A 19,007-nucleotide genomic window follows, 5' to 3' on the forward strand; every position below is an offset into this window, starting at 1 on the left:
GTTGCATAACTACAGCTCCCAGCATGCCCTTTTTGCATGATGGGAGCTGTTGCTAAGCAACAGCAGGAGGCTGTCACTCACCTCCAACGATCCTCGCCGCGCAGGTCAGTCCCTTGTCGTCGCCGCCGCCGCTGCTCCTGGGGCCCCGATCCCAACAGGGACGCCGGGGATCGGGGTCCCCAGCACCCGGGGTGCACGTCCCGCACCCGCTCACGTCCTCCGGAAGAGGGGCGGAGCGGGTTGCGGGAGTGACACCCGCAGCAGGCGCCCTGATTGGTCGGCCGGTAATCCGGCCGACGAATCAGGGCGATCATGAGGTGGCACCAGTGCCACCTCACCCCTGCTGGCTCTGGCTGTTCGGGGCCGTCTCGGACGGCCCCGATCAGCCAATAATTCCGGGTAACCGGGTCTATGGGGACCCGATTGACCCTGAATCCGCCGCAGATCTCTGGACTGAATTGTCCAGCGATCTGCGGCCATCGCCGATATGTGGGTTCATCATGACCCCCCTGGGCGATATGCCCCGATGCCTGCTGAACGATTTCAGTAGCCATCGGGCACCGGCTCCGCTCCAGATGGTTGCATGGGGCCGGTAAAACACATGACGTTCTCATACGTCATGTGTCCTTAAGGACTCGGAAATGGAGACGTATGAGAATGTCATGTGTCCTTAAGGGGTTAAGGGGTTAATTCCTCATTTCCTGTGGAAATTCTGCATTCCGGATTCCGCAAAAGGAATAAACATGTCAATCCTTTTTTGTGAAATTCTGCTACAGAGTCCCATTATAGTCAATGGGACTCTGAATTTTGAAATACTGCAAAAAAAATAAAAATAAAAAATAAATGAATCCGCTGCCAGCTTGGCACAGCGAAATCTCAACAGAAGCACAGAAATTCTGCTGAGTGAACATAGCCTAGGTCTTCTCTTGAAAATTTTCCTCTGCTTGGGATTTTGGTCTTCTGGTTTTGATTTTCTGGTTTTCTTTAAAAAAAATGTAATACATATATAAATAAAAAAATCTGCCCTGTAGGAACAAGGCCTTGTAGAAATTCTATTGTTCAGAATTTTTGAAGAGTAGTATTAGTACTAAAGTATTAGTACTAAAGTAGTATTAATATAATAGTAAAAATTGTAATCATAAGCATTTAGTTACACAGTATTGTATAAGATCTATCAATCTAGAGGATGACATATAACTCATATACATTTAAAATATATCTCATCTTGCTTCCTTGTTTACCAGGATGCTCTGGACCTCTCGGGATGGAAGGAGGGATCATTTCCAACCAGCAAATAACAGCATCCTCCACCCACAGGGCTCTTTTTGGATTACAAAAGTGGTACCCATATTTTGCAAGACTTAATAAAAAAGGTCTTGTAAATGCTTGGACTTCAGCAGAAAATGACCGATGGCCTTGGATCCAGGTAAGACCCAGTCTATGACCCATTGGAAATTATTAGATTGTAATATATTACAATTAAATAGTCTGCATAAGAGTCTAATTGTTTAATATAAGATGAACATTAGGTAATACTTTAGTATTCTCTAGTACGAACCAAAACGGTTACCCGCACTCACTGTTAAACTTCAGACTTACTGCTCCAACATGGCTACTGCCGGCGGTTTCGAGCAGTGTGTGCTTCTTCCGGTCTCGAGGTTGGAAGAAGCACACACCATGCAAAACCGCCGGCAGTCGCTTATGAGTGCTCTGAAGCAAGTCTAGAACTGGGTCAGCAGATGATTCCATGTTGGAGCAGGAAGTCTGATGTTTAACGGTGAGTGTGGGCAATCCTTTTGGTTTGTACTAGAGAGAGTTGTTGATTTGATGTTTTTGGTCCCCAGCACTGCCAGACTCGTTATAAAGACCGAGGTCTCCCATATGGGCTGTTAACACCTCACCCCCGGGCTCAGTTATCCTGTCACAATCTCAGCAATAGTGCTTAGATTGTCTTGTTGTTTTGTTAGGTAATACTGTAGTTGTGAGCAAGTGCTTTATATGTTGACCTGAAACACAAGGCATTTACATTGTGCTAGTTGTTAATTTCTATCTTCACTTCTTTTCATGCTGTACATAGAATTACTTATCCATCTTACAACCATATAAATCTATAAATCATAATCTTTTCTCTATCTTTGTATATTAGTCATACCTTTGTTCACCTTGTCGTTGCCATCTGTTAAATAGCAGAATGTACATCTGCTGTGCTTTAATTTTAGCCTTCTTTTGATCATGAAGACTTGCCTTTGTAAGCCTGTGAACAATGATATTTGATATATATGTCTTCCCTGCTGATTGTTCCTTCTCCATGTCTCTCAGAAATACCTGTTAAATTGTTGGTTTAATGCCTAACTATTAGCTGACTGGCATGTCTGCTCCGTCTTTCTTCATACACCTTTCTTTACTCTTGTCAGGAGCATCCTGTGAAACCGTAGTATTGCAGAGCCCCAGATGTTTGCCTAGTCCTCCAAGCATCTTAAGTTAGCATCTTAAGATCTAACTATATTCAATTGTATCCAAATCATTAGTGCATCCTTGGTACACTTTTAGCATCGGGCACAGTTAGGAGGGCACCTCAAGTGACATATTTATCAGTATCATGTGGGTAGTAATAGCAACCATGTCCAAGATATTAAACTGATAAAAATTCTCCAGTAATGCTCTCTATATTATCTAACATTTACATGAACCTGAATAGTGTTGACTTTTTGCAGCTGTCATCAAACTAAACTTTTAATATATTGTTCCTTATGTAATTGTAACACTCACTGTTCAGTAGACAGGAATACTGTGGGTAATAGATCCGCTGGACTTGTGTGGCAGATGCCGCAGGCCGTACCAGGGAGTGGAGTCTAAGGTGCTGCTGGTTTTCACCAGAGCCCGCCGCAAAGCGGGATGGACTTGCTGCAACAGGCGGCACCCAGGTCACTACCCCTGGCACGACTCGACCACACAGGTGACTGAGGAGATTCACGGTACAGAAGAAGAACAGCAACTCGTAGTCAGGATAGCAGAAGGTCTTGGCAGGCTGCACTGGTGCGTGGTAAGGAACAAAGCAGGAGGTCAGTAGGCAGGCGGCACAGGAGCAAGGTCAGGAATGTAGCAGCAGGTCAGTAACAAGGCAAGGTAAAACACAGTAATGTTTTCTCAATGGCAAAAAAGATCAAAGGATGTGGGGGAGGAGCAGGAACTTATAGAGGAGACACAGGTGAACACATAATTAAGGGCGTACTGGCACTTTAAATCTTAAAGCTCCGGCGCATGCATGCCCTAGGCGACAGGGACATGCGTGTCGGAGGTGAGAGGCAAGAGAGGAGGTGGCAGAGGACTGGGGTGAGTGATGGACTGGGATTCGCATGCGGGCACGTCCCGCGATGCGAAACCCAGCCCCACCGGCAGCAGTAGATCACAGGTAAATAGGCTTCCGGCCAGCACAGGCGGCCGGAGCGCAGAAGGTAACAGTAATTATAAGACACTTTGCTATTTACTTGCAGTTAAAAATCTCAACCTTTTAATGTTTTCAATGTGAAAAAACGGCCACTAGGTGGCTCTGTTCTTTTCCCTGCACAAGTCAAACAGTTAGTTTGGTCTCCTCCCGGCCTGGCAGGAGACCAAACTCAGGAAATGCGTGTGGGGCATGGCGAGGCACAGCTCTCACTGGCTTCAGTGATGTTGTGCCTGCTGGGGAACGCCCACTTTCTCCTGCCGGGAGCTCTCACAATGTGAGAAAGGGGAAAGGTATGAACATTTTTTTAAGGTCATGAGGGGTATTAGGAGTAGTTAGGGAATATAATCAGAGTTTATTTAGAAAATATGGTTTTATAACAGGTACTCTTTAATGTACAAGGCTGCATTCACATCACAATTAGTGCTTCCAATACACAGATACAATTTTTAAAGTTTAAATGGTATGAAATCCTATCTGTGCGGGCACAGGCACATTCACTCCCATGCCTGGGACGGTACTCGATTGTACTCAGTGACTAAATCGTGATGTGAACATGGCCTAATTTGATTTAGATGGGGACAGTCGAAGTTGAAGCAAGCTGTTTTGTGACTTTTTTTGTGACTTTTCACATAGAGCATTTTTTGTACACCACTGCATTTGTGTACACCATAAAAGTCTTTTTGCAGTGGTCATTTATTTATCATTTGTTCATCATTTTTAAAAAGTCCCTTATTTATAGACCACATTTATGCATCAAGGAAACAAAGTAAAAAAATAAATAAAAAAAACATGTACATTGCACACATCATGATAAATACCCCTATCATGTAGTTGCAATACAGTTACGTTGTGGTCGGCCATATGCAGCATGCTATAATTATTCCTCTATAGATGAAAAAAAAAAAAACACCAGAAAAAACATAGGGGAAATTTATCAAAACCTCTGCAGAGGAAAAGTGGTGCAGTTGTCCACAGCAACCAATTAGTTGGCTTCTTTCATTTTTCAGAGGGCTTTTATAAAAACTAAATAAGTAGTCTGATTGGTTGCTATGGGTAACTGCAATTTTTCTTTTCATCGGTTTTATAAATCTCCCCTCATGTGTACATGTATGTGAGCTTTTTTGGGGGAAATTTTTTTTCCAATTCTTAAATAGAACTCCTTGAGTAATCGTAGATCAGTTATTTTACCTGTTTATGCCTCTAAATGAGGCTTATAAAATGGTGTGTGAACAGCAGCACTTCGAAAGAATGGTACATGGCCAACCGCAACATGACTATGTTATGCATCAGGGCATGGATCTCCAAACTGTGGCCCTTCAAATTTTGCAAAACTACAACTCCCAGCATGCAACCAACGGCTGTCTGGACATACTGGGAGTTGCCCAATCCCTGCTCTAGCGAACCCAGTTCCTCTCTGCCAAATAAAAAGACAATTAGACACAAAAAGAATAAACCGCACCAGATAGATATATATTGTACTCTGTTTTTCATGATATGTACTAGGTGCTAGGGGTCTATAAGTAGTAAATTAGTATAGCTCCATAAACTATTTTATGCAAAAAAAGAGAAAGAACTCAAACATAGAGCAATTGCTACTGATAAATATGCAAACTTTTATTGTTATATCCAAAAAGTTAAAAAAACTTCAAACATTTGTGACTAAATGCAATAAAGATAAAATACCAGATGTGTATATATGAAGCAATACAAAATGAGATGTCTCAGATACAGCCAAAAACATGTAGGTAGATCAGGTGCAGTAATAGTAAAAATCTCAATGAATATATATGTAGTGAGGTCAGGGAATGATGTAATATGGCTCTTATTCAATAAGAAGTAACCAGGGGTCCAGAAAGGGCCCCAGTATAATAAATGTGAAGGCTAACTGCTCTATCACATGATTGGTAGTATGAATAAGCCTAAATTAAATCAATAATAAGTAGTTCAGTGATCCTCACTTACCCATAATGGATACCTGTAGCCACCGTCCCAACGTACGTTTCGTCACCCGACTTTCTCAAGGGACGCTATCCAACTATGTATATGGCTCCCTTTTATACTGTGTTTGTAGATGATATTGCGCGCCGATTTGTGCCGTACAGCGCATGCGCAGGGTCCCAACCCAAATGTTATCGCCACTCACCGCCGCGTCACAGCCAGTGCCCGCAGGTCGCAAAAATGTCACTTCCGGACCTGCGCCCACGGCCTTTTGACGCCCGGGGAGTCCGTGCCAGGAGAAGGGCCCCGCGCATGCGCACAATCAGAAATCGGTGTCTTGCATTAGAAGTTAAACAAAGTCAATAAAAGACAGGTATATAACCCTATCTGCACCTATAATTTGCAGTTTGACTAATCGAGCCTTATGACATCATTACCTTGACATCAATGTAGCCTCACATAGCAACGGATAACATAAGTCATGATATATATATATATATATATATATATAAACAAATGTACTAAAAATAACAAACAACAACTCATTTGACACAGGTTGGAAAATAATTACAACATTAGTTCAAATAATGAGTAAAAATACTCAGTCTATATGCGCTTATTGATTAGTTATAAGCCCCTGCTTATAACCATATGTGGTTATCATTTTTGAGTGTATAAAATTGGGGAATTGTAATAAAAATAATGAAAGTATCAAGTGTAAATAGAGTGTACTCTTTGCCATGATCATAACAGTGGAGTGTAATTTACACAAAAATTAATTGGTGAAAACAAAATAAGTGAAAAATGAATAAGAAATATATAAAAAAATATAAAGAATATATATAGGTGAAATGACTCTGGTGATGGTGTGTGATTAGTGATAATGATGTGACCCTCAATAGAGTTAATAAATAAATGTGAATACATTTATATATATATTAAAACCATCATAGGGATGGTAAAAACAATAAAGTGTCAAAAATCGAAAAAAATATGAGAAATCAAAGTGCTAAAAAACAAACAAATTATTACTGTGAGTAAAATGAAAGTGAAAGTATAAAGGGAGCTGACTGATGTTACTGGAAAAAATTCCCAACTATTAAAATCTTGTACCAATATTTGCCTTAATTTTAATTTTTCGAAGATTTTAACAGTTGGTAATTTTTTCCAGTAACATCAGTCAGCTCCCTTTATACTTTGTACAACAGCCTATGCACCTACTTCATGAAGCACTATACTTTGGTGAAAGATGAAGCCAATAAATAGTATTATTATACAATTTTATTCTAGCTGTTATCATGATTTTGCTAATTATTGTTTATTTTTTTATATCTCTCCTTGACTTATCCATATACTAATTTAGTCATATATTTATATGGCTACTAGGAGATATCTTGTAGTTATGCAATATAAATAGTGACTTTTATATACATTGTACAACCCTATTAGTCTTTAACAACTCTATGATATTACAGATTGCAATTTCACATCTTATTCACATGTTATTATATAGGTTATTCAATAATTCCCTACTACACCATATATGGTTACTTTCACTGTCATTTTACTCACAGTTATTATTTGTTTGTTTTTTAGCACTTTGATTTCTCATATTTTTTCGATTTTTGACACTTTATTGTTTTTCTTACCATCCCTATGATGGTTTTAATATATATATAAATGTATTCACATTTATTTATTAACTCTATTGAGGGTCACATCATTATCACTAATCACACACCATCACCAGAGTCATTTCACATATATATATATATATATATATATATATATATATATATATATATATATTCTTTATATTTTTTTTTATATATTTCTTATTCATTTTTCACTTATTTTGTTTTCACCAATTAATTTTTGTGTAAATTACACTCCACTGTTATGATTATGGCAAAGAGTACACTCTACTTACACTTGATACTTTCATTATTTTTATTACAATTCCCCAATTTTATACACTCAAAAATAATAACCACATATGGTTATATGCAGGGACTCATAACTAATCAATAAGCGCATATAGACTGAGTATTTTTACTCATTATTTGAACTAATGTTGTAATTATTTTCCAACCTGTGTCAAATGAGTTGTTGTTTGTTATTTTTAGTACATTTGTTTATATATATATATATATATATATATATATATATATATATATATATATCATGACTTATGTTATAGGTTGCTATGTGAGGCTACATTGATGTCAAGGTAATGATGTCATAAGGCTCGATTAGTCAAACTGCAAATTATAGGTACAGATAGGGTAATATACCTGTTGTTTATTGACTTTGTTTAACTTCTAATACAAGGCGCCAATTTCTGATTGTGCGCATGCGCGGGGCCATTTTCCTGGCACAGACTCCCTGGGCATCAAAAGGCCATGCGCGCAGGTCCGGAAGTGACATTTTCGTGACCTGCGGGCACTGGCTGTGACGCGGCGGTGAGTGCCGATAACATCAGGGTTGGGACCCTGCGCATGCGCCGTACTGCACAAATCGGCGCGCAATATCATCTACAAACACAGTATAAAAGGGAGCCATATACATAGTTGGATAGCGTCCCTTGAGAAAGTCGGGTGATGAAACGTACGTTGGGACGGTGGCTACAGGTATCCATTATGGGTAAGTGAGGATCACTGAACTACTTATTATTGATTTACTTTGGGCTTATTCATACTACCAATCATGTGATAGAGCGAATAGCTTTCACATTTATTATACTGGGGTCCTTTCTGGACCCCTGGTTACTTCTTATTGAATAAGAGCCATATTACATCATTCCCTGACCTCACTACATATATATTCATTGAGTTTTTTACTATTACTGCACCTGATCCACCTACGTGTTTTTGGCTGTATCTGAGACATCTCATTTTGTATTGCTTTATATGTACACATATGGTATTTTATCTTTATTGCATTTAGTCACAAATGTGTGAAGTTTTTTTACTTTTTGGATATAACAATAACATTTTGCATATTTATCAGTAGCAATTGCTCTATGTTTGAGTTCTCTTTTTTTGCACAAATAAAAAGACAGCAGTATTGTTAATGACACCAGCTGGGGGCCCTGTTACATATTTTCATTAGGGCTCAGAAACTTCAAGTTACACCTAGAAGAAGATCTGGATTGTTGGCATTTAAGAGCCATAGACATAGAAACATATAAGAGATAAGTTTGCTCCAAGAACCCAAAAAATCGCGGCGACAGCATCCCCTGGAATTGGTGTTCATTGTGTCCAGCAAAGCATACAGTACAGACATTTTAATTCTTACATTAGAAGGGGTTGAAATATTGCTTTTCTGTGCTTTGCTGGGCAGGATCCTTGGAGTATGGAGGATGGTGGGGTCCTGAAGCCAGACTTTAGGCCTTGCGTTTTCACCAAATATTGCAAAATTTCTTGGTAGCAGTGAAACAGTTAATGTTTATTGAAAATACAAGTAGGAACAAGGCATTTCCAGAAGACTACTCAACTCTTTGTCAGGTCCAGATGAATCCCACCATCCTCCATACCCCAAGTCTTCTTACTGCTCCCTAGAAGATCTAGTACCAACATCCTGCAACTCCGAGAGCTCGGATCCAAGAACTTCAGTGTTGTGTTTGCAAGCACAAACCAATAAGGGGAGCACCTTGTATCATCTTCCCCCTTGGAACCATACTCTATAAGAGTAAGGCTACTTTCACACTGCCATTGTGATCTGTCCAGAACGACCGTTAAGCTCTATTTTTTGCCTTTAATGGCAGTTATCTGTACAGGGCACAATGGGATAAAATGGGTACTCAATGGATCCCATTATAGTCAATGGGGTCCGTCGGGTGGCCGTTGTTTTTTAGTGGGGGTAGTGGAAGAAAAAGACGGTGCTTGCCATATTTTTTCTCCCGCTATTCTCCCCAGGTACCCTGACGGCTGTCACACTGCCGTGTCATAACAACAGGGTGAAATAGCCTAACAGCACTTTATCACCATTTTACATTTTTCTACTTATTAGAATAATCTGCATATATATTAACATCTTGAGAGTTATGGGCCTTCCCATTGTCATGTATTTTCACCCAAGACTGATCCTTTTGCTTTTTTTGTTTTGCAATATTTTCTTTTTCCCGATATTTAAGGCTACCATTTGGAATTACTTCCTTTTTAAAGAAAAAAGGAAAAACTGTACTATATATATATATTTTTTTTTAAAGTAATTATATACTGTATATATGGCAGATATCATCACGTAAAGCAAAGTGAAAATATTCTTGTATACACAGTTATCGAGAGATTACTGTTTGTTAAAATGTGTCAAATAAGGTTAGTTGCTATGGAAACCAAATTTAAACTGCACAAAAGACTAAACACATTCTTTGAAACTCTCATTTGCTACTGGATTAGCTCAAATAAAATACATAGCGAAGAAGATTTAAGGGGAACTAGATGGATAATGCTAGGATGCTAGGATGCTAGTGGGACTTTAAATAGCATCCAATAAAGCAGTCGCTTTATAACCTAGAACTTTTCAACCTTCATCATGGTTTTGCTTTTGGGACCAAAATGCAAAGCAGTTTATGTTCTTTAAACACACACATGTACATGTTTCGATTTACATTTAAGTTCACTTCGAGTGTGGACATTTGACATGAATGTTGAGTGCTAAAGGTCATGTGAAAAACCTTATCTATACAATGGAGATGGAGATAGTGAAGGCAGCGGATGATGGAAGGGGACATAAAAAATGTCATTGGGTTCCACTTAGGGCATGATCTTATGAAATCCCAATACATGTGATTGGCCAATGCATGCAGGAATCTGCTAGCAATGTCATAGTTACACCAACAAGATTGTGCTGCCATTGGCCAACTCTTGCACGCTGTGTTTTGACATGCCGCAGATGCATTGGACAAAACATGGCCTCACCTTCCTATTCTCCCTCGTAGGGTCAGGTATCAGGACAACCTGTCTCCATCCAGATCTCTACCGATAGTCTGCTTTACAGAATCGGGGTGTCGTTACAGCTCTGCTTCGACAATCACTGGCGGCAGCACTGTCCCACCTCGCCAGCATTTGCCTGATGGTACTGTCAGCTCCTCCAGCTGTAGATGCTATGTTCTACATTTTGGGGGAAAGCAGACCGCGGATGGGTGCCCTGATACTGGAACTATGTTTTTGTTATGTTGTTAGGCAGCCTGGGAACAATTGTAAAATAATAAATTCCACCAGACATCCCCTTTATGGTTTTGTTATAGAGCTCAAAGAATATTTGTTTGGCCACTTCTGTGTGCATTAACTATCATCTAGCATAATTCCTGTGCTAGAACACCCCTTTTTTGTGACATTCAAGGCCACCTGATATGACTTAGTGCTGGGCGGCGACCATTACCACTGCAATACCAATCCCAATGGGGAAATGACCCAATGGCCAGGCAGCCACACTGTCGCCCAAATAAACCCCTGGCTCTGGGCCACACCACCCCACAAACAAAGCACCACAGCAACAATGGTCGTCGCAAAGCACCACCCCAGTGCAAACACCTACCATGTGCTCGCTTCCACGACAATATTGTGAGCATTATCTGTCTATCATGACATTACTGTGTACAGCATTCTTTTACTGTGACATTAAAGGAGAACTCCAGCAAAAAATGTACTTATAAGTATCTGATTATGGGGAACCCCCCACGATCTCCAGGACAGGACCCCAGCTCTCTCAGTGTGGAGCACATGTTGTGTACTGTAGACTGCACACCCTCTATTGATTTCAATGGGACCACTGATGATGCCTGAAAGCTGTACTCGGGTCTTTTCATCACTCCCTTAGAAATCAGTGGAGAGTGTGCCATCTGCAGCACGCGCTCTTCACTGAGTGCCGTTCCAGAGAACATGGGGGTACCAGCGATCGGGCCCCCACGCGATCAGCTACTTATCCCCTTTCCTGTGAATAGGGGACAAGTAAATTTTTGCTGGAGTCCTCCATTAATGTGTACCTTATTCCTTTATTATGACATCACCGTGTGAACTATCCCTGTTCTGTTCTGGGTTCTTTTGGCTGAAATAATATACATTAACTGTACTGTCATCTTTGTGTTTTTGTTTTTTTTCATCATAGTATTCATGTACTGTGGAGTTACTATGTGCATTATCCTTCTACTGTGACATTACTGTGTATGTTTTCTCTATAGTGTGCTTTATCCCTGTACTGTGATGTCACTATGTGCATTACCCCTGTACAGTGATGTCACTATATGCATTATGTCTGTACTGGGACATTACTGTGAGAATTATCCATGCACTTTAAAGACGCTTTGTATATTGTATCAGTGGAATCAAACAGCAAGATACAGGTTTGCCACAAAAACAACAGCAACATAATTATTTAATTTAATTTTACAGTAAAGGAAAGTTCTGAACAGTTTTCTATAGAGAATAAGGTTATAAGTGACAATTTTTTATCAAAGTTTGTTTTAGTTAAAAAAGAAGTAATGCCATCATTTTAAGAATATATACAGACAAGTTTTTACAAGACTCTAAACTTTCTTTGGGTATATGTATATGGCTACTTCAGCAGAACATGCCTCCAGTCTCACATGTCAAGTTTCATTTTCTTCATAGAAATAGAAGCCAAGCAATAAAAGTCAGAATAAGCTGAAACCTCAGCAGAAACACGTCTGTTTTATTACTGCTATGGGGCAATGTGGTAAATAGAATTAAAATCATGTCTTGTTGAACATTTCTGGATTTAGCTACTTTCTATCACATAACATGCATGATAATAAATGGACTTTTAAATTGGCTTGTCAGATAAGTGATGAATCCCTATACTGCACTGTAGCAGAATATACATAAGGATTTACCTGAGGATATACCCCTATAATCTGATAGATTACAATATTATATTACACCAATGGGACAGTGTTAAAGGAAAAGTTATCAAGCAGAGTTTTTATCTTTCTTTCCAGATTGTAACCCAGTTCTAAAAGCATTGGATGACTTCTGCTACACTTCAATATTTGTGCTAGACTCTGTTCACACTAGCACCATGTTTTCCTATCATAATGGAACCATGACAGCTATGACAGATCCAATTTTGAACCGACTTTATTGACTTATAATGTAGCACACAAGGCTTCCGTCAGGGTTTTGATATTTCTCATTAGATAAATGGTGATACAGACTGTGCTATTCTTGCCATAAAAATTAGGCAAGGTTCGCACATTAGAAAATTTGCAGATGAATGTTATGTTAAGTGCAGATTTTTGTCTGTTATCTGCAAAAAAATGGCTGCAAAACAAAAAAAAATTCTGATGTTTTATTGAATATTTTGGATAAAATTTTGAGCAAAAATAAAATATGTTAATGATTTTTCCGATGTATCAACCCGATCCTACTGGAGATTCTTTCAGGAAGAGCACAACACAAATATGAACAAAGCCTTATATATTTCTATGTATCACTCTAATTCAATTTAACTTTCTACTTGTGACAATGGGTGTGGCCCCAGTGTGCTATTCAATTGGTTTTACTTTTGCCCAAGCTTGGGAGTGGAGGACCCTCTAGGTTTTTACTGTTTATCCTCCTCCATCAAGTAGATGCTGGACTTAGCTGTTAGAAGGTACTGGGTCCCCTCACAAGGGTAATCCAGTGTGGGTAGTGGCTAACCTAGCAGACCATGAAACAGCAGTGCAGGACACCACGGGATCAGGGAAACGGATTGTAGGCTGGCAGCTAGGTAGCAAAGTCTGGTACAGGCAAAATAGTTTTGGCAGTTAGTTAAGGGTCAGCAGTCTAGGTCAACCACAGATGAAGCCGGAGGTAGAGTCAGGAGTTCAGGTACATGTCAAGATCAGGAACACCTTTACTGTGATAACCACAGTGTTGCTCAGACACAGCTGAGTTGGTAGATAGGTAGCGCAGGTACAGGATAGGTGGGGAAAGATTTGGCTTGAGGGTGCTGGACATTAAAGTTGCATGCATGTGCACACTACAGACAAGATCAGGAACCACAGCAGGAAGAGTGGCAGCATGCTTGCCACCGTGGAGATAGAGTGGGGCCCAGACAGAGAACCTGTGGTGCATTTCAGTAAGACTTTGCTACCTAGCTGCCAGCCATACACTGTACTACTTTGTATGGATCAGACACCTGGTTGCCGGTGCTCTGTTACAGCAAGGCAATTCCTATTTACTACACAATAAATGGTTTTGACCATTCATTGTGCAAATCCCGAAATCATAGCTCTGCTGAACAGCTGATTGGTGGGGGTGCCACTTGTCAGCATCCTGCCAATCAGACATGTCCTTAGAAATGTTATAACTAGGGATGAGCGAATCGAATCTGACGATTCCGAATTCATTACAAAATTAGCTTTGCAACTAATCCAAATATCGCCGCAATTCAATCCCACAAATCGCTTAATTAAACTCCCTTTAGTGCGGTCCAGGCTCCAGGGCATCTAAAATGGTGGATCCATGTGTGAGGACATGGGGCAAGGATCTCTGGGAAGGCGGCAAGAAGGGTAGGCGGGATGACCTTGAATCACATTCAGCCTATTAGCAGCCAGCCGCCCCTGTGATGACACAGCCCCATATAATTGTCAGCCATCTTGTGGCCAGTCACATGAATGTTTTATTTCAGAGAGAGTGTTTCACTGCAGGGAGAGATAGAGCATTGTGTTTGTTGCACAGAAATACTGCTTCACAGCAGCGATTCACCACAAGCCCAAAAGCACTGACAGAGAGAGAGAGAAAGTACACTTTTGTGTGTAATACACAGCAACTCCACTGCTGCAGTGGGGTGTACAGCAACTCTAAAACTTAAAGGAGCCAGTTAGGCAGAGCAGTAAAAGCCATTGTCACCTGCTATTAGTACCTAATAGTACTGAACTGCGCTCTACTACACAGCTGTTCTGTACTGCTGTAGTTGGTTGTACAACAACTGTAAAGCTAACAGGGGCAAGTTCGGGTGAGCAAGAAAAGCCATAGTCACCTGATTACAGTGCCTAATGCAGATTGCATAGCGGAGCTTATTGTCCTCTCATAAGTGTAACCTGTGCGTACATAGGTGGGGTATGTTTTTTCCTGAAAAACAAATTTTGGCCTAGTTACTGTGAAAGGCCAGCCAAAGCTACACCCTTGTTTCTGTAGCCTTAAAAAGTTTTAAGCTGAGCGTATTGTCCAGCTCTCATAAGTGTAAAGTGTAGGTACACCTACGTTGTGTACGTTTCTTTCCTAAAAACTAATTTGGGCCTAGTTACTGTAAAAGGCCAGCCAAAGCTACACCCTTGTTTCTGTAGCTTTATACAGTTTGTAGTGGAGCGCATAGTTATCCTGTTTAAACTGTATGTACAGCTACGCGGTGTGTTTTTTTCCCCCCTGAAAACCTAATTCGGGACTAGTTACTGTGAAAGGCCAGCCAAAGCTACACCCTTGTTTCTGTAGCCTTATATAGTTTTAAGCTGAGCAAATTGTCCAGCTCTCATAAGTGTATAGTGTTGATACACCTACATGGTGTACGTCTTTTTTTCCTGAAAACATTTATTTGGGCCTAATTACTGTGAAAGGCCAGCCAAAGCTACATCCTTGTTTCTGTAGCCTTATACAGTTTTAAGCTGAGCGTATTGTCCAGCTCACATAAGTGTAAATTGTAGGTACACCTACGTGGTGTATGTTTTTTTTTTTCCTGTAAAACTAATTTTGGCCTAGTTACTGTGAAAGGCCAGACAAAGCTACACCCTTGTTTCTTTAGTCTAATACAGTTTTAAGTATAGTGGAGCACATTGTCCTCCTCTCATAAGTGTAACATATACATACTCAGCTCGTGTTTAAGTATGTCAGGCAGAGAAGTGCAAGGACGTGCACAGAGGAGTGGCAGAGGCCTAACTTCATCAGGCGCAGGCAGAGGTCGCAACAGAGTAGCAGCGTCTGGCAGCAGCAGTCGCAGCGAGAAACCTGAGCTCCCAGTGTCAGCTAGCAGTCGTGTCTCGGCCAGCAACCCAGCAGCCGTGATTGATTGGTTCACTCGGTCAGCCACTTCATCCAGGGTGGCATCTGACACCCCCCAGTTAACAGTCGGTGGGATGCTCAGACTCAACCCTCAGTTGGCATGGCCCTCTTGTTGCTGCCACCTCCAGACTCTGTCATTGTGTCGGCATATGGTCTCCTCATGCTGATGTTGCCACCTCCAGGCTCTCTCATTGTGCTGCCATATGGTCTCCTCATGCTGATGTTGCCACCTGCAGGCTCTGTCATTGTTCTTCTATATGGTCTTCTCATGCTGATGCTGCCACCTCCAGGCTCTGTTATTGTGCTGCTATATGGTCCCCTCATGCTTATGCTGCCCCCACTAGGCTCCTCCATTGTGCTGCTCTATGGTCTCAACATGCTGATGCTGCCACCTCCAGGCTCTGTCATCGTGCTGCCATATGGTCTCTTCATGCTGATGCTACCACCTTCAGGCTCTCTCATTGTGCTGCCATGGATACAGCAAAACACAATTAAGGTGCTTGTTCCGAGTTACAGAAATTCCTCCGCATTAGACCAAAATGAAGTATTGAGGATATGCATTAGCTAAAACGTAACTTTTCTTAGGATAAAATATGTGGACCGCAATTTTTTTTTAAATCTAACCAAAGGAAATGTGTGCAAAAAACATCATGTCCCACCCACACTACCAAGTATTGATGTGATGAGAAGACATCTAAAAGGTGGAAGGGAACAAGGTATGGTCCATTGTAACAGGTGGAGTTAAAACTTCCCCTGTAAGGCCTTACTCTCGCACTATTAATTCCCTTCTTGGCAAGTGTTACTCACCCTAAAAAGGGCGGCCCCACACAGGAACCTCTCCCTATTTCCACCTAAAAACACTGCAATTTTAGTTGGAAATAGGGAGAGGTTCCTGTGTGGGGCTGCCCTTTTTAAGGCAAGTAACACTTGCCAAATAGGGAATTAACAGGGCGAGAGTAGGGCCTTACAGGGGAAGTTTTTCCCCCCACCTGCTACAATGGACAATACGTTGTTCCCTTCCACCTTTTGGAGGCAAGTGTTACTCATCCAAAAAAGGGCAGCCCCACAAAGGAACCAATCCCTATTTTCAAATAAAAACCCTGACACTCAGAGCATGGGGGTGCACAGAGAGGCAGGGGCTAGGACAGGTGGTAGCTGTCCTCACGGAGGACCGCCAGCTCGGTTTTAAGATACAACTAGGAGCTTTGCCATAGTTTACACTTCAGCAATTATACACTATTGGAGCTGGAATTACAGTGGCTGCTGGCACCAGACTTGCCTTCCAATGGGTCCTCAAAAAAGGATTTAAAGTTTGCTCATTCCACTTACCAGGCTCTGTCATCTTGCCGCCATGTGATCTCCTCATGCTGATGGCACATTAAACTTGTGAATCTAATCAAAATCTTACATAAAAAAAAAAAAATCAATGTAATCTTTTCAAGACTGAGGCCCCATGGTCGTCATCATATATTACCTCTGGAATTGGCACAAGAATCCAATGAAACAGGTTGGAGCAATAATAATGAACGATAAGTGATTAAATGAAACATTCGCAGTTCCACACAGAGTAAGACAATCGGGGGGGGGGGAGGTGGCGCGGAGAGGCAGGGGCTAGGACAGGTGGTAGCTCGCCTCGCGGTGGACTGCCAGCTCGATGCTCACCAGAATGGTTCCTCAAAAAAGGATTTAAAAAACTAAAATAAATTCTAATTAAATTAAAGGGGTTCTCCACCCCTACACGTCTTATCCCCCTCCCATAGACTTGCACCGAGGCGGGTGTGACATCACACGGAGGCGGAGTCGTGACGTCACTATCTGCTGTTTTCGTGGTCGGGATGGTATTAGCCTGAGGGCCTCCAGCGGTTCCTGAAGCCGTTACAGGTGGGTGCCGCATGGTAGAATGCGGGGGTCCACAGCGGCGGGACCACCGCCATCAGACATCTTATCCCCTATCCTTTGGATAGGGGATAAGATGTCTAGGGGTGGAGTACCTCTTTAAATAAAAATAACATTAAAAAATGTATTTAATCTCTTCAATTGTGACGCCATGTGGTCTCCCTGCTGCCACATCCAGCGGCAGTGATTCTAATAGCGATGCCTGTAACCTGCATTTCATACGGAATAACAGTATTATTTCACTAACACAACACACTCCCTATGAATGTTACGACAAGGCAAAGTGTTCTACACCCCTATTGAGGCTCTCTGTAGCCCAGAAATACACATTTTTGCAGCAAATGAATTCGGACCGAACCAAATTTTTGGGGAAAATTCGGCAATCGGCCAAATCAAACTTTTCTAAAAAATTTGCTCATCTCTAGTTAAATATCAAAAGAAAACACGTTTTTCTGTTGTATATTTTATACGTTTATATTTTAACATAAAGGCTGTAAAAATAAAGCACCAAGTATTTAAAAAATGGCAAAAACGAAATCCCTGAAATGCTCAACTGGATTTGACCATTCCGTGGTAAAACAGTTAGGTACTGAAGTGAATATATATATCACACAGATGCTCACCTGTTTATCCATTTACTATTTCTACATGTTACATCTGACTCCTTAGATACATGTGGTGTTTATAGGTTTCTATATTTATTATCTGTACATCTGTACATGTATGCTTCCGTATGCTTTCCGCTAAATAGAGAGATTTTCTGTATGGAATTTACAGCTGTCATACAGATCAATGATCCCTGTGACAACCCCTCCAGCTTCCACATACATGAAATATAATGTTATTTGTGCATTAGGCAATAAGAATTCTGTATATATTAGAACATTAACATATGTTGACATTATATTGAAAAAAATGGTACTGTGAAAAACATTAAGGAATGAATAGTATTCATGAGAATTCTTATACCAGGAGTGGAAAAAACTATAATTTGGGTAGTTTAACCCTTCACATGTCGCGGTCAAATCACGGCTGCGGCATGTGGAAGAGTGACTGTATTCAGATAACCTCCATGGGACCCGACAATCCTGACCCAGGTTTCCATGGCCATGGCAGCCCCCTTGATAGTTCCCCTGCTACCAAGAACTAACTGCCCATTTATTTAAAGAGTACCTGCCACCAAATAAAACTTGTAATATAGTTTTCCTTGTGTAATTAGCAGACGCTTTCTCATTCACTTGCATTTCAAATTTATCAACATAAATACAGTCATGGCCGTAAATGTTGGCACCTCTGAAATTTTTCAAGAAAATGAAGTATTTCTCACATAAAAGGATTGCAGTAACACATGTTTTGCTATACACATATTTCTTACCTTTGTGTGTATTGGAACTAAACCCAAAAAAGGGATGAAAAAAGCTAATTGGACATAATGTCACACCAAACTCTAAAAATGGTCACGACATAAGTATTGGCACCTTTTCAAAATTGTGGAAAAATAAGCATATGATGCTCCTTTACACTCGCCTGGGGCAAGTAACAGGTGTTGGCAATATAAAATCACACCTGAAAGCAGATAAAAAGGAGAGAAGTTCACTTAGTCTGTGCATTGTGTGTCTGTGTGTACCACACTCAGCATGGACAACAGAAAGACGGAAAGAGAACTTGAGGACTTGAGAACCAAAATTGTGGAAATATATCAACAATCTCAAGGTTACAAGTCC

General features: G+C 40.8%; 1 protein-coding gene across 1 annotated transcript in view; it reads left to right on the top strand.

Annotated features, from left to right (window-relative positions):
* EDIL3 (EGF like repeats and discoidin domains 3) overlaps positions 1-19,007 on the top strand; it is an 815,229-nt gene that overhangs the window by 450,994 nt on the left and 345,228 nt on the right. The window contains exon 5 of the mRNA XM_056538782.1: positions 1,245-1,426. Coding sequence (XP_056394757.1) covers positions 1,245-1,426 — 182 coding nt within the window. The remainder of the gene's footprint in view (positions 1-1,244; positions 1,427-19,007) is intronic.

This window comes from Hyla sarda, chromosome 1 (assembly GCF_029499605.1).
Source record: "Hyla sarda isolate aHylSar1 chromosome 1, aHylSar1.hap1, whole genome shotgun sequence".
In the NCBI taxonomy this organism is placed as follows: Eukaryota; Metazoa; Chordata; class Amphibia; order Anura; family Hylidae; genus Hyla; species Hyla sarda.